The sequence below is a fragment of the Chiloscyllium plagiosum genome, chromosome 2 (genome assembly GCF_004010195.1).
Source record: "Chiloscyllium plagiosum isolate BGI_BamShark_2017 chromosome 2, ASM401019v2, whole genome shotgun sequence".
Classification (NCBI taxonomy): Eukaryota; Metazoa; Chordata; class Chondrichthyes; order Orectolobiformes; family Hemiscylliidae; genus Chiloscyllium; species Chiloscyllium plagiosum.
In genome coordinates this window covers 30,133,772-30,150,857 of record NC_057711.1, presented here as the reverse complement: position 1 = coordinate 30,150,857, position 17,086 = coordinate 30,133,772, and the positions used below count along the sequence as shown (strand labels likewise).

Sequence of the window (17,086 nt, the reverse complement as noted above, 5' to 3'; positions counted from 1 at the left end):
AAAAATCCATCATGAATTGGTTATTCTGAATCTCTCTGGTACTCAGTTACCACCACTTAGTTAAGTCCAGCTGTAATGAAACAGTTAATTGTACTCACGAAACTTCAAGTACCAAGACAACATAGAGTTGGATATGGAGATGAAGGAGAATACTGCATTACAACATCTTTAAAAGGATATTATTGTTATTATCTGTCTTATCTCATCACTGATTCAACATTTTGCATTCATCAATGGAATTGGTTAACATCAAGAGGAAAAGAATCTGTGACTTTTGATATAACTGATTCAACTAGCGCAATGATTATGGTTAGGCAAACATATGAGGTCCATATTGCCCTGCAGATGGAACATTTGGAAAAAATAAAAGGGATTTTGAGAAAGGCAAACAGGTTACATGTTAAGGTTTAGCCTATTAGACATCAAGACTGATATTCAAAACATTCTTAGTGGGATGACATCTGGGATTAGGGAAGAAATGTACACATGGCTGTATAAATTTGTATTATTTCACATCTTGTTATTATTATTTTGTGTACTTGGATTTATCTTGTTTTTATTACACTCATGTTTCACTTTTGGCGTCAACAAAAAATACAGCAGTTGAAAAGAGAATTAGTTCTGTTAAGAAATTATAATCTTAAAGCTGAAATGGGTGAAGCATAATAGAACATAGAACAGTATAGCACAGTACAGGCCCTTCACCCCTCAATGTTGTGCCAGCCTTTTATCCTACTCTAAGATCAGACTAACTGATGTACTCTTCATTGCACTATCTTCCATGTGCCTATTCAAGAGTTGTTTAAACGTCCCTAATGTATCTAACTCTACTACCACCGCTGGCAGTGCATTCCACACACATGACTCTCCGAGTAAAGAACCTACCTCTGACATCTCCACTAAATCTCCCTCCAATTACCTTAAAATTATGTCCCTTTGTGATAGTGATTTCTGCCTTGGGAAAATGTCTCTGGCTATCCACTCTATCTATGCCTCTCAACATCTTGTACATCTCTATCAAGTCACCTCTCATCCTTCTTCGCTCCAGTGAGAAAATCCCTAGATCCCTCAACCTTACTTCATAAGGCATTTCCTGCAGTCCAGGCAGCATCCTGGTAAATCTCCTCTGCACCCTCTTCCACATCCCTCCTATAATGAGGCGACCAGAATTGAACACAATATTCCAAGTATGATCTAACTAGGACTCTATAGAACTACAGCATAACCTCGCAGCTCTTAAACTCAATCCCCCTGCCAATGAAAGATAGCACACCATATGCCTTCTTAAACACCCCATCAACTTGGGTGGCAACTTTGAGGGATCAATGAACATGGATCCAAAGATCCCTCTGTTCCTTCACACTGCCAAGAATCCTGTATTTAACCCTGTATTCTGCATTCAAATTCAACCTTCCAAAGTGAATGACTTCACACTTTTCCAGTTTGAACTCCATCTGCCACTTCTCAGCCCCAGCTCTGCATCTTGTCAATGTCTCATTGCAACCTACAACAGCTCTCCACACTTTCCACAACTCCACCAACCTTCATGTCATTGGAAAACTTACAAACCATCCTTCCACTTCCTGATCCAAGTCATTTATAAAAATCACAAAGAGCAGTGATCCCTGAACCGATCCCTGTGAATACCACTGGTCACTGAGCTCCAGGCTGCATACTCTCCATCTACTACCACCCTCTTCTTCTATGGGCCAGCCTATTCTGTATCCAGAGAGACAGGTTTCCCTGTATTCCATGCCTCCTTACTTTCTGAATAAGCCTATCATGGGGAACCTTATCAAGCGCCTTGCTAAAATCCATGTACACTACATCCGCTGCTCTACCTTCATCAACATGTTTTGCCACATCCTCAAAGAATTCAATAAGGTTTGTGAGGCATGACCTGCCCCTCAAAAAGCCATGCTGACTATCTCTAACCAAACTATGGTTTTCCAGGTAATCATACATCCTGTCTCTCAGAATCCTCTCCAATACTTTGCTCACCACTGACATAAGACTGACTAGTCTGTAATTCCCAGGATTATCCCTATTCCCTTTCTTGAACAAGGGAATAACATTTGCCACACTCCAATCATCTGATAGTACTCCAGTGAACAGTCAGGATGCAGAGATCATTGCCAAAGGCACAGCAATCTCTTCCCTCACGTCCTCACAGGATATATCCTGTCTGGCCCAGAAGATTTATCTATCCTTATGTTTTTCAAAATTTTCAGCACATCTTCCTTCCTAACATCAACCTGTTCTAGCGTATCAGTCTGTTTCACCTTGACATTTCACTCAGAAATGTCAAGGTCCCTCTCAGTAGTGAATACTGATGCAAAGTATCCATTAAGGACCTCCCTTACTTCCTCCAACTCCAGGCGCAAATTCCCTCCACTATCTCTGATCGACTCTACCCTCACTCTGGCCAGCCTCTTGTTCCTCACGTAAGTGTAGAACGTCTTAGGGTTTTCCTTAATCTTACCCGCTAAAGCTTTTTCATGCCCCCTTCTAGCTCACCTAAGTCCATTCTTCACTTCTTTCCTGGCTACCTTGTAACTGTCTAGAGCCCTGTCTGATCCTTGCCTCTTCAACCTTAACTAAGCTTCCTTCTTCCTCTTGACTAGATGTTCCACATATCTTGTCACCCAAAGTTCTTTCCACCTCCCATCCCTTCCTTGCCTCAGTGGGACAAACCTGTCTAGCACTATCAGCAGGTGCTTCTTAAACAACTAGGAGAAAGTGAGGACTGCTGATGCTGGAGGTCAGAGTCGAGTGTGGGTGCTGGAAATGCACAGCAGGTCAGGCGGCATCTGAAGAGCAGGAGAATCGACATTTCGGGTAAAAGCCCTTCATCAGGAATGAAGCTTGTGAGCCAAGGGGGTGGAGAGATAAATGGGAGGAGGGTGGGTCTGGGGGGAAGGTAGCTGAGAATGCAATAGGTAGACAGAGGTGGGGGGTAATGGTGATAGGTCAGAGAGGAGGGTGGAGCAGGTAGGTGGGAAGGAAGATTTACAGGTAGGACAGTTCAAGAGGGCAGTGCCGAGTTGAAAGGTTGGAACTGGGATAAGGTGGGGGTAGGGGCAATGTGGAAACTGGTGAAATCCACATTGATGACGTGTAGTTGGAGGGTCCCAAGGCGGAAGATAAAGCATTCTTCCTCCAGGCATCGGGTGGTGAGGCTGTGAGGCTTCCTAAACAACCTCCACATTTTTGTTGTACATTTGATTAGATTAGATTAGATTACTTACAGTGTGGAAACAGGCCCTTCAGCCCAACAAGTCCACACTAACCTGCCAAAGCACAACCTACCCAGACCCATTCCCCTACATTTACCCCTGCACCTAACACTACCAGCAATTTAGCATGGCCAATTCACCTAACCTGCACATTTTTGGACTGTGGGAGGAAACCGGAGAACCCGGAGGAAACCCACGCAGACACGGGGAGAATGTGCAAATTCCACACAGTCAGTCGCCTGAGGCAGGAATTGAACCCGGGTCTCTGGCGCTGTGAGGCAGCAGTGCAAAATGTCCCCTGAGAACATCTGTTCCGAATCTAGACATCCCAGTTCCTGCCTAACAGCATTGTAATTCCCCCTCCCCCAATTAAATACTTTCCCATACCGTCTGCTCCTATCCCTCTCCATGACTAGAGTAAAAGTCATGGAGTTGTGATCGCTATCACTGAAATGCTCTCCCACCGAGAGATCTGACACCTGGCATGATTCATTGCCAAGCACCAAATCCAAAAAGGCCTCCTCTCTAGTCAGCCTGTGTCAGGAACCCCTCCAGGACGTACCTGCTAAAAATTGCTTCATCCAAGCTATTTGAACTAAGTAGGTTCCAACCAATATTAGGGAAGTCAAAGTCACAACAACCCTGTTACTTCTGCACATTTCCAAAATCTGCCTCCCAATCTCCTACTCCATGTTTCTGTTGCTATTGGGGGGCCTGTAGAAAACTCCCACTAAAGTGGCTGCCCCTTTCCTGTTTCTGACTTCCACTCATACTGACTCTGTGGACAAACCCTCCTTGGGGTTTCCCTTTCTGCAGCTGTGATATTATCCCTGATTAGCAATGCAACTCCTCCACCTCTTTTACCTCTCCCATTATTCTTTTTGTAACATCGAAACCCAAGATGGAGGGTGGGAAAATTTCTGGCTGTAACAGGCTGCTCCTTTTTTGAGGTATTTTAGGTGTTGAAGGTGATTTCCTCGAATTGCAGGAGCAGCAATTACTGTTTTATATGCTGTTGCGATTGTTTTGGAACTTTGAAAAAAAAAGTCAAACCAACAGCACTTTTGAAAGGGAGAAAGACAGACAAAGGCAGCAAGCACATGCTCTGTAAGGGAGAGAGAGAAAGAAACCCACACTGCTAACTGACACAGCAATGAATCTGTGCAGTTACTGCCTTTGCTGTTTGAATTCATGTATCACTGGACATCGGAGTGTGTTGAGGAAAACTTAACAAACAGCAAAATTCACAATTGATCTTGAACCTGTTTGGGAGAGATCATAGCACAGAAACAGATAAGTGACTAGATTTAAGTATAGCTTTGCTGTAAATCTACAATAGCGAGTAGAGTGGGTTCTTTCTTGATTATATGTTTTTATTGTGATCTGTCTGTTGATTAAATATTTAAAATATAAGCAATAAGTATTCCACACTGTAGGGAGTCTAAGCTATCTAATCTAAGTTAGCCTGGAGCAGTGTTTTGTAGAGCAATAAAATGGTGCTGGTTTCTGGATTTGTAGATTGGAAGGAGCAAATGGTCTTTAGTAGAGTGATATGCTCTTCTTGTCGGTTGTATGAGTTTCAGGACACTTTAAGGGTTACTTAACAGAGGATTATATCTGCAATAAATGTCATTGCTTGTGAATCCTGTTAGATCAAATGGATTAGTTGGAGCGACAGTTAGAGGCAATGAGGAATTTACAAGAGATCAGATGGGCCAAAGGGCTGAGGAGTGGCAGATGGAGTTTAATTTAGATAAATGCGAAGTGCTGCATTTTGGGAAAGCAAATCTTAGCAGGACTTATACACTTAAAAGGAAGGTCCTAGGGAGTGTTGTTGAACAAAGAGACCTTGGAGTGCAGGTTCATAGCTCCTTGAAAGTGGAGTCACAGGTAGATAGGATAGTGAAGAAGGCGTTTGGTATGTTTTCCTTTATTGGTCAGAGTATTGAGTACAGGAGCTGGGAGGTCATGTTGTGGCTGTAAAGGATATTGGTTAGGCCACTTTTGGAATATTGTGTGCAATTCTGGTCTCCTTCCTTTTGAAAGGATGTTGTGAACCCTAAAAGGGTTCAGAAAAGATTTACAAGGATGTTGCCAGGATTGGAAGATTTAAGCTATAGGGAGAGGCTGAATAAGCTGGGGCTGTTTTCCCTAGAGCGTCAGAGGCTGAGGGGTGACATCATAGAGGTTTTGTAAAACCACGAGGGGCATGGATAGAATAAAAAGACAAAGTCTTTTTCCTGGGGTGGGTGAGTCCAGAACTAGAGGGCATAGGTTTAGGGTGAGAGGGGAAAGATATAAAAGGGACCTAAGGGGCAACCTTTTCATGCAAAACGTGGTGTGTGTATGGAATAAGCTGCCAGAAGTAGTGGTGGAGGCTGGTGCAATTGGAATGTTTAAAAGGCATCTGGATGGGTATATGAATAGGATGGATTTATAGGGATGTAGGAAAAGTGCTGGCCAATGGGACTAGATTAGGTTGAGATATCTGGCCGGCATGGATGAGTTGGTCCTAAGGGTCTGTTTCCATGCTGTAAATCTCTACGACTCTATGACTGTATGAACCCCTGGAACATCCAACAACCATTCCTGCCCCTGTGATATCCAACTCTCCGTAATGGCCACAACATCATAATTCTAAGTACTGATCCATGCTGTGTGTTTGTCACCCTTATTCCTGATACTTCTTGCATTAAAGTAGATACACTTAAACCCATAACCCGATCAAGTGCCTGTCCCTCAGCACAGTCTCTCTGCTGTATCTGGTATTCACTTGCTACTCCATTATCTGATCCATAACTCAGGTTCCCACCCCATGGCCAATCTACTTTAAACCTCCTGAAGAACTCTAGCAAACCTCCCACCCAGGATATTGGTGCCCCTCCAGTTTAGATGCATCCCATCCTTCTTGTACTTGTCCCACCTTCCCCAGAAGATATCCCAATGATCCACATATCTAAAACCCTCCTTCCTACACCAGCCCTACATCCATGTGTTCATCTGCACTCACTCTCTATTCCTTGCCTCACTAGCACGTGGCACCAGTAGCAATCCTGGGGTTACTATTCTGCTCATCCTGCCTTCTAGCTTCCCACCTAACTCTCTATATTCTCTTTTGAGGTCCTCATCCTTTTCCCTACCTATGTCACTGGTACCGATGTGTACCATGACTTCTGGTTCCTCTCCCTCCCCCTTAAGAATCCTGTCGACTCGATCCAAGACATCCCTGACCCTGGCACCCAGGAGACAACACACCATGCGCGAGTCTCGCTCATGACCACAGAATCTCGTGTTTGTTCCTCTCATGATTGAATCTCCCATCACTATTGCTCTTTCCCTTCTGAACCACATAGCCAGACTCAGTGCCAGAAACCAGGCCGCTGTGGGTTTCTCCTGGTAGATCATCCTCCCCCAACAGTATCCAAAGCAGTATACTTATTATTGAGGGGAATGACCACAAGGGCTTTCTGTACTGTCTGCCTATTCCTTTGCCCTCTCCTGACGGTCACCTTTATCCTGTAACTTAGGTGTGACTACCTCCCTATAACTCCTCTCTATCACCCCCTCAGCCTTCTGAATGATCCAAAGTTCATCCAGCTCTGGCTCCAGTTCCCTAACGCGGTCTGAGAGGAGCTGGAGTTGGGTGCGCTTCTCGCAGGCGAAGTCAGCAGGGACACCCAGTGGTGACCCTTACCCCCCACATCCTGCAAGAGGAGCAAACAACCGCCCAAGCCTTCATAACCCCAGCTCTAAGTTGCCAAGAGAGAAGGAGTAAATGGAAAGAAAACCAAAAACACCTTACCTTTTTATTTGGTTAGAGGAGGAGAATGCGTAGGAAACACTACACATGTAGTGTCTCAGGTTTAGCCACAGCCCAAATATATCAGTTCATGTGCCCAGCAATCTCCGTGTCCTTGTCCACTCCTGTTGAGCCTTCACTCCGCCTATTCATGAGGTAAGTCCTTAGGAGGGAAATTGACCTTCCCAGTAGCCCCTAGTCTGCACTCTCACCTCTCCCATTGCTGTAAATGCATGTTGATTACTATATTTTGTTTTGTGTATGTTTATTATGATTTATTTACTGATCATTATTCTTAACTTCATTTATTGATTAGTGGTTTGCAAAGTTCTGTCTGCATAATGAAATGGTGCACTTTAAATTGGGTATTGTATAGTGACTCAATTTGGTTACGATGATGTTGTGGGAAACTAGTGTTTGATCATCATGTTAAAGATAATGAACAAAGAGGAGGAAATATGATATCATAGACTTCAGAACGTTAATAATTGTTTACGGACTGAGTGAATCAACAAACACGACTACACATAGCAATTACTTTGTCTGGTATGGACAGTTAAGGAACAAAGACAAGCTGTTACACAGAGACTCAAGCAATTAGCCATGTCTTGGCGAGATTACATAGACAAAACTGCTTTGACACCTGCCTGATAAACTGGATGCTTTATGGCCACAAAGGACAAGGATTATCCTGCAGAAGAATTTAAGGAGTTATAGGGTCATAGAGTCATACAGCACAGAAACAGACCCTTCCGTCCAACCAGTTCATGCCAAACATAATCCCACCTGCTCCTGGCCCACACTCTCTCCAAACCTTTGCTACTCATGTATCTATCCAAATGTCTTTTAAGTGTTGTAATTGTACCCGCACCCACCACTTCTTCAAAGTTCATTCCACACGCAAACTACCCTCTGTGTAAAACAATTTGCCCCTTGAGTCTTTTTAAAATCTTTCTCCTCTCACCTTAAAAATATGCTCCCCAGCCTTGAAATCCCTCATCTTGAGGAAAAGACAATGACCATTGACTATCTATACCTCTCATTTTGTAATCTTGTGTCATGTTGTCTCTCAACATCTCACACTCTAGTGAAAAATTCTGAGTCTATCACATCTTTCTTTACAACTCAAACCTTCCATGCCTGGCAACATCCTGGCAAATCTATTTTGAACCCTCTCCAGCTTAATACTATTCTTCCTACAACGAGGCAATCAAAGAGGACACAGTATTCCAAAAGACGGTTCACCCAATGTTCTCAGGAAAGCTATGTTTTCGAACAGATAGTCAATGCCAAGTGTAACAAGAAACAAAGAAATTGCTTTTAATAAGAAGGGCAGCTGCAGACTTGCAGTAACTCTGAGTAAAGACTCTAAAAAAATCATCAAGATATCACCTCAGAGACCGAAGGACGAATATCTGTCTAAGAATCAAACTCCAGAATTTTCCTTTATCAGAACTCCAGAAAACAACTTTGCATAACAATCAAACCCTGAACACTTCCACATAGTCCACCATTGGTTGAAATCCTGGCTAGATTCTTCCATTAATTGAGTAATAGCCATGATGTGGAGGTGCTGATTTTGGACTGGGGTGGACAAAGTCAAAAGTCACACGACACCAGGTTATAGCCCAACAGGTTTATCTGAAGTCACAAGCTTTCGGAGCACTGCTCCTTTGTCAGGTGAAGTCACTTTACTTGATGAAGGAGCAGTGCCTTGAAAATGTGTGATTTTAAATAAACTGGTTGGTATATAACCAGTGTCATGTGACTGCTGATTGGGTAATAGTCAAGTTGGGTTGTGAGGCTTAACTTGCTTACTTGAGGGGTTTTAGAGTCATAGAGTCAAGGAGATGTACAGCACGGAAGCAGATCCTTCTGTCTAACTCGTCCACGCCGACGTATATCCCAACCTAATCTAGTCCCATTTGCCAGCACTTGGCCCATATCCTTCTAAAGCCTTCATATTCATATACCCATCCACAGCCTTTTAAATGTTGCAATTGTACCAGTCTTCACCACTTCCTCTGGCAGCTCATTCCATACACGTACCACCCTGTGCATGAAAACGTTGTCCTTTAGGTCCCCTTTAAATCTTTCCCCTCTCACCTTAAATCTATGCCCTCTGGTTTTGAATTACCCTACTCTGGTGAAAAGACCTTGACTATCCATTCCCCTCATGATTTTATAAATTTCTATGAGGTGACTTCTCAGACTCCAACAGTCCAGGGAAAATAGCCCAGTCTATTCAGCCTCTCTCTATAGTGCAAACTCTCCAGCCCGGCAACATCTTTGTGTATCATTTTTGGACTCTTTCAACATTCACAATATCTTTCCTATAGCGGGTCTTAGAAGATGGATTATGAGTGTAAACTAGCACAGAGTATAAAGACAGATCGCAGAAGTTTCTATGAACATTAAAAAAAAGTAGCTAAAGTAAACATTCATCCTTTAGAGGATGAGAAAGGGGATTTAGTAATGGGATATGAGGAAATGGCCAAAGCATCAAACAGGTATTTTGAGTCAGTCTTCACAGTCGAGGACACGAATAACATGCCAGTAATTGACAAGAAGACTGAGGTTGGTGAGGACGTGGAAACAATCATTATCACTGAGGGGTAGTGTTGGGCAAGCTAATGGAGCTAAAGGTAGACAAGTCTCCTGGTCCTGATGGAATGCATCCCAGGGTGCTAAAATAGATAGTGGGAAAAATAACAAATGCGCTTGTGATAATTTTCCAAAATTTGCTGGACTCTGGGCAGTTCCAAAAATTGAAATATTGCAATTGTGACACCACTGCTTGAAAAAGGGGGCACATAGAAAATGGGGAATTATAGGCCAGTTAGCTTACCATCTTTAGTGGGGCAAATGCGAGAATCTATTATTGAAGAAGTAATAGAAAGACGTCTAGATAGAAATTGTCCCGTTGGATCAACACAGCATGGGTTCATGAAAGGCAGGTCATCCTTAACTAATTTGCTAGAATTCTATGAAGATGCTAGGAGCATGGTGGACAATGGGGACCCAGTAGATGTGGTGTATCTAGATTTCCAAAAGGCATTCAACAAGATGCCACACAAGAGGCTGCTGCATAAGATAGAGATGTATAGTGTTATGGGTAATGTATTAGCATGGATAGAGGATTGGTTAACTAACAGGAAGGAAAGAGTATGGATAAATGAGTGCTTTTCTGGTTGGCAATCAGTGACTAGTAGTGTACCTGAGGGACCATTATTGGGACCACAATTATTCACAATTTACATTGATGATTTGGAGTTGGGGACCACGTGTAGTGTGTCAAAGTTTGTGGATGGCATTAATTTGAGTGTTAGAGCAAGGTGTAGAGAGGACTCTGCAAGTTTGCAGAGGGATATAGATAGTTTAAGTGGGTGGCAAAGGTCTGGCAAATGGAATACGATGTGAAATCATCTATTTTGGTAGGAATAGCATTAAAAAGGACTATTACTTGAATGGTAAAAAAATTGCAGCATGCTGCTGTGCAGAGGGACCTCGGTGTCCTTTTGCATGAATCACAGGTTGGTTTGCAGGTGCAGCAGGTAATTAAGAAAGCAAATGGAATATTGTCCTTCATTGCCAAAGGGATTGAGTTACGGGCGGCACGGTGGCACAGTGGTTAGCACTGCTGCCTCACAGCGCCAGAGACCTGGGTTCAATTACCGCCTCAGGCAACTGACTGTGTGGAGTTTGCACATTCTCCCCGTGTCTGCGTGGGTTTCCTCCGGGTGCTCCGGTTTCTTCCCACAGTCCCAAAGTGTGCAAGTTAGGTGAATTGGCCATGTTAAATTGCTCGTAGTGTTAGGTGAAGGGGTACATGTAGGGGAATGGGTCTGGGTGGGTTGCACTTTGGTGGGTTGGTGTGGACTTGTTGGGCCGAAGGGCCTGTTTCCACACTGTAAGTAATCTAATCTAAAAGCGGGAGCTTATGTTGCAGCTGTACAGGGTACTGGTAAGGCCACACCTGGAGTACTGTGTGCAGTTTTGGTCTCCTTACTTGAGAAAGGATGTACTGGTACTGGAAGGTGTGCAGAGGAGATTCACTAGGTTGATTCTGGAGTTGAGCGGGTTGGCTTATGAGGAGAGACTGATTAGACTGGGATTATATTAATTGGAATTTAGAAAAATGCGGAGGGATCTTTTGGAAACATATAAAATTATGAAGAGGACATATAAGATAGAAATAGAGAGGATATTTCCACTGGCAGGTGAAACTAGGAAAAGAGGGCATAGCCCCAAAAATGGAAGGAGCAGATTTAGGACTGTATTGAGAAGGAACCTCTTCACCCAGAGGGTTGTGAATTTGTGGAATTCCCTGCCCAGTGAAGTAGTTGAGGCTTCCTCATTGAATGTTTTTAAAGCTAATGTAACTTTCTGATCAATAAAGGAATTAAAGGTGATAGTGAGAGGGCAGCTCACTGGAGCTGAGGCCACAAAAAGATCAGCCATGATCTTACTGAATGGTGGAGTGGGTTTGAAGGACCAGACGGCCTGCTCTTGTTCCTCGTTCTTATGTTCTTATTTTGATTGCTACATGCAATGAAGTTTACATTATTTTTCTCAGTGCTGGATTGTCTGTGAGATTTCTTAATACGTAGCCAAATTAAAGGCAGCTTGTGGTGATTTACCCACATCAAGTTCATTTCCTTCCCTTAAGAGCATTAGCGACCCTGAGTTTATTCATCATTTAATTCTTGATTTTTTTTATTGAATTCAAATTTCAGCAGAACATTAGTCTGGTGCAGTGGATTACTAGTGCAGTGGCATTGCCACTATACCACCACCTTTTCCTATGATGTCCTATGAGAGCTTATGCTTTTAATTTACTTCATCCTGTAACACATAATGCAGCAGCTGGAAGTGAAGCCCTATTTCCTGCCTCTGGTCAACCTTCGCTAGACTGCTGTTCATTGTACAACCACTATCTTACTGTTCCTTGATCTTTAAGGTTATATCAACTCCATTTTGTTTCTACAGATCACAGAAACCACATTGTTGCGTCACACCATTGCAGAGTGCCAGGCATGCGGTGAGCATTTTAACGTTATTGCATTTTTAATTGTCTCCTTGAAGTGTAATGATAATATCCGATATGAAGGACAAGATATTTTAGACTTTCTGGTGTGTTTTTATTTCCAACAGTTTCTCTTCTACCTTCTTTCTCTAACACATCTCATGTACTCTTCACCTTCGTATATCAAGGGCTCTAAGTTGGAAAGTACACAAAGTGGATTTTTTTTTGATTAGATTACTTACAGTGTGGAAATAGGCCCTTCGGCCCAACAAGTCCACACCGACCCGCCAAAGCGCACCACCCACCACCCAGACCCATTCCCCTACATTTACCCTTGCCCCTAACACTATGGGCAATTTAGCATGGCCAATTCACCTAACCTGCACATTTTTGGACTGTGGGAGGAAACCGGAGCACCCGGAGGAAACCCACGCAGACACGGGGAGAATGTGCAAACTCCACACAATCAGTCGCCTGAGGCGGGAATTGAACCCGGGTCTCTAGTTCTGTGAGGCAGCAGTGCTAACCACTGTGCCACCGTGCTGCCTATATCATGTATGATTACAAATCCCTAATTCCATAAAAATATTTCATTTAATTCCCCATCCAAGAACTGACTGAACTTCGTGAACACCATCCAGTCCAGTGACTCTTGTAGAACTGGAGAGGTAGGGATATATTGAGGCAATATTACAGAGTTGGACCTAGTTTGATGAAGGTGTCACCATAAGGCTTCCAAAGTTTGATTTGCTGCTACCTACCAATAGGTTTGAAAAGTTACATTAAGTCCAGTAGGCACTATAGCCTACCCAGATATTTCTGTCTCCCCAACAATTTTACCCCCAATAGCCTGGTTACTGGGTTGCCAGCCTCTATTGAGCCCTCCTGGTGGCCAATTAACAATATTTAAGGACTTAATTCCACTGTCACTGGCATTTAACTAGTGACAAGACCAATCCAGCCTCGCAGCTTTCCTGCATGGGGTGTTAGCTGACAGGGGTGTATTCCACCCCCTTTCCAGGAGGGCAAATCAAAGGGCTCCCCTGAAGTATAAAACTCCCTGATTTCCCTCTCCCCTACCATCTCTATCCCAGACCCTACTCCTCCCCACTCTCATACAGTACTCGGGTCTGCCAACTGAGATCTTACACATACGTTAAATCCTGGATCATGCATTGGTTGCCCCCTTGACCCTAAACAAGGTGACCTTTACTGTACACAATACTCCCGATAAGGTCTCACCAGTGTCAAGTATAACTAGAGCACAACATCCCTACTTGTGTATTCAATATCCCACTCAGTAATTGATAACATTCTATTAACATTCCTAGTGACTTACTGTTCCTAATTCTACCTTCTTGGGATTCATGCACTAGGCATTTGACAAGGTACCCCATGGTAGGCTCATTCAGAAGGTCAGGAGGAATGGGATACAGGGAAATTTAGCTGTCTGGATACAGAATTGGCTGGTCGACAGAAGACAGCGAGTGGTAGTGGAAGGAAAGTATTCTGCCTGGAAGTCAGTAGTGAGTGGTGTCCCACAGGGCTCTGTTCTTGGGCCTCTACTCTTTGTAATTTTTATTAATGACTTGGATGAGGAGATTGAAGGATGGGTTAGCAAGTTTGCAGACGACACAAAGGTTGGAGGTGTCATTGACAGTATAGAGGGCTGTTGTAGGCTGCAGCATGACATTGACAGGATGCAGAGGTATGCTGAGAGGTGGCAGATGGAGTTCAACCTGGATAAATAGGAAGTGATGCATTTTGGAAGGTCGAACTTGAAAGTTGAGTACAGGATTAAAGACAGAATTCTTGGCAATGTGGAGGAACAGAGGGATCTTGGTGTGCAGGTACATAGATCCCTTAAAATGGCCACCCAGGTGGACAGGGTTGTTAAGAAAGCATATGGTGTTTTGGCTTTCATTAACAGGGGGATTGAGTTTAAGAGCCATGAGATCTTGTTGCAGCTCTATAAAACTTTGGTTAGACCGCACTTGGAATACTGTGTCCAGTTCTGGTCGCCCTATTATAGGAAAGATGTGGATGCTTTGGAGAGGGTTCAGAGGAGGTTTACCAGGAGGCTGCCTGGAATGGAGGGCTTATCTTACAAAGAGAGGTTGACTGAGCTCGGACTTTTTTCATTGGAAAAAAGAAGGAAGAGAGGGGACCTAATTGAGGTGTACAAGATAATGAGAGGCATAGATAGAATTGATAGCCAGAGACTTTTTTCCTGTGCAGAAATTGTTAACACGAGGGGTCATAGTTTTAAGCTGTTTGGCAGAAAGAATAGAGGGGATGTCAGAGGCGGGTTCTTTACGCGGAGAGTTGAGAGAGCATGGAATGCATTGCCAGCAGCAGTTGTGGAAGCAGGGTCATTGGGGATATTTAAGAGATTGCTGGACATGCATATGGTCACAGAAATTTGAGAGTTCGTACATTAGGTTTACCTCACATGAGGATCAATGGTCGGCACAACATCGTGGGCTGAAGGGCCTGTTCTGTGCTGTACTGTTCTATGTTCTATGTTCTATTTTCTATGTTCTATAGCAGCCAGATCCCTCTGCATATCAGAAATGTGCAGTTTCTTACCATTTAGATAATATACTTATTTTTTGTTTCTTCTGCCAAAATGGATGACACATTATGCCAACTCACTGTCAACAATGTGCTATGGTATTGGGGCACAGAATAAGAAGCTGTGTTCACTAAAACCACACAATTAGTGACAGCAGTGCTGCAACACTGTGCTGTTAATAACATGTAGATAATATGATGTACAGTAAATGTTGAAGTCAACTTGCAGTGTAAGATCAGTGAGACAGGACTTGAAGCAACCCAGTTATTTTTGCAGAAGGTGGAGGCAGGTACAATTGCAACATTTAAAAGACATCTGGATGGGTATATGAATAGGAAGGGTTTGGAGGGATATGGGCCAGGTGCTGGCAAATGGGTCTAGATCAGTTTAGAATATTGGCGCAGATGAGTTGGACCAAAGGGTCCATTTCCATGAGGTATAACACTGTGACTCTATAACTCCATGAAGTTAATGCAAATAGTATGACACTATATTCAGATTGAGACAAAGTGCCTGCCTATTGTTTTTGCTTATGAACATTTCATAAGCTGAAGAAGTAAGGTGACAGTCCTGTCTGAACATAAGCTGGGAGGCACTCAACGATACCGAGGCTCTCTGTGGTATTTCAGAGCCGAGTGCTGCAGTAAGCCTGGCTGCTGTGAACAGTACAGTTCCCGAGGGGAGGTTATCTGCAGCTCAGTACAGTGTATTTCCTCACACATTGCCAGGTGTCTGTATGCACGGCCCTCTGTGTAAAGATTCCCTTCACCTTTTCCTTATTCACCCTTCAAGTGATGGAGGATTCTCCACTAGGCTAATCCCACATGCAGGTTTACACAAGTCGCCCTGGTAAATTTGGTAATTAAAATATTTGAGATAGAAACACCTAAAAGTGGAGAGCTGCCCAACGAAAACTAACAGTGGTGTTTGGAAAGTTCATTCCTCCCCCTGCCCCCCCCCCCCCCCTCCCCCCCCCCCCCCCCACCATGTCCCTGACACCTTCAGTATTTCATGGTAACAGCAAAGTACAGACTGGCAGACCCCTCCGTGAAATGGTGCAAGAGACTACGATCGGCTATTACCTGTTTACCATTTCCCAGAGAAATCCATCAGGTTTCCCATGGTGCTGACTGGGAGAACATCCTTTGCAATTAATTGGCCAAAATCCATTTTCATGTAAACTTCAGACTATTGCTGGATCCCCTCCCTAGCTGCTGACTTTATTACACCATACAGAATCTCCGAGCCCAAATTTGAACTCAGTATGTGGGAATTGTGAGCAGTGCTTGAGAATTTGATGTTCGTCTTCTCATCTCACTGCATACTTGCCCAGACTGGTTTCCACAATGGTATTAGATTTATCCATCCCATTTTCCAACAACAATATTTTCAAACTTATGAATTAGTATGACACTGACACAGTTGGCAGATAATCTTATTGTTCTGTGTGATGTTCATTCAGCCAGGACACTTGCTCTTCTTCCAAGTATTGACATGGAAATTTTCACATCCACCTGAACGGGTAGATGCAGTTTAGTTCGACATCTCTACTTAAAAATGGTATCTCCCGCAGTGTAGCGATTCCTCAGCACCCAGCTTTGATTTTCATGTGCCCAGCCCCAGAGTGAGACTTGAACCAAGATGATGAAAGAACAGTACAACTAAGGCAGGATAATTTGTAATTCAGAGGGAAATTTGGAGATATTCCCATCTCATCCCATATTTTGCCCTTCTCAGTGGTGAATCTCATGGGGCTTAAAGACAAAAGGAACAAAAAAATGTTGAAGCACGATCCAAAAAGAGCATTCCTGAAAGGAACTGGACAATAGATTTTAAACAGTAGAAATTCAATTTGAGTTATTACATGGGTCAGTCAGCTAGATGGCCTTTTGCAATGCAGAGTGCTGCTAGCAGCATAGGTTCAATTCCCACAGTTACCATGAAGTACTCTCCTTCACAACCTCTCCATTCACCTGAGGCATGGTGACCCTTAGGTTAAACCATCATCAGTCATCTCTGTAATGAGAGAGCAACCCTATGGTCTCACTATAGTGACTTTACCTATTTATTCACAGCTCAAAATGATCTTCCACAACTAACGGCAAGTGTTCAGGATAGTTGTCCATATATGGTACATATTACTTACGTACATATATGTTTGTTCGGAATTTGTTTTTACAGCACTTCAAGTTATTTTCTGGTAAACTGGCAAATAATAACTTGAAATCAGTGGGCATTATTCCAAAATAACAATATTCAGGCCTCTTCAAAAAAAATACTGATTGCATGAATCACTTTAAGATGTTTCAATATGAGGAGTGTAATGTAAATGCAAGTTTAATCATTCAGCATTAGTCCGTGACACTTAAACTTTGACAAAGGTGAGAGCAAGCCTCACTCAATTTCTGAAAATCTGCTTTGCAATTTCAATATAAATCTAATATTCAGGC

The 17,086-nt window shown here is 43.2% G+C and overlaps 1 protein-coding gene across 1 annotated transcript in view; it reads left to right on the top strand.

Annotated features, from left to right (window-relative positions):
- The window catches only part of LOC122558293 (thrombospondin-4-like), a 124,684-nt gene that overhangs the window by 55,366 nt on the left and 52,232 nt on the right, over window positions 1–17,086 (top strand). The window contains exon 6 of the mRNA XM_043706705.1: window positions 12,025–12,076. Coding sequence (XP_043562640.1) covers window positions 12,025–12,076 — 52 coding nt within the window. The remainder of the gene's footprint in view (window positions 1–12,024; window positions 12,077–17,086) is intronic.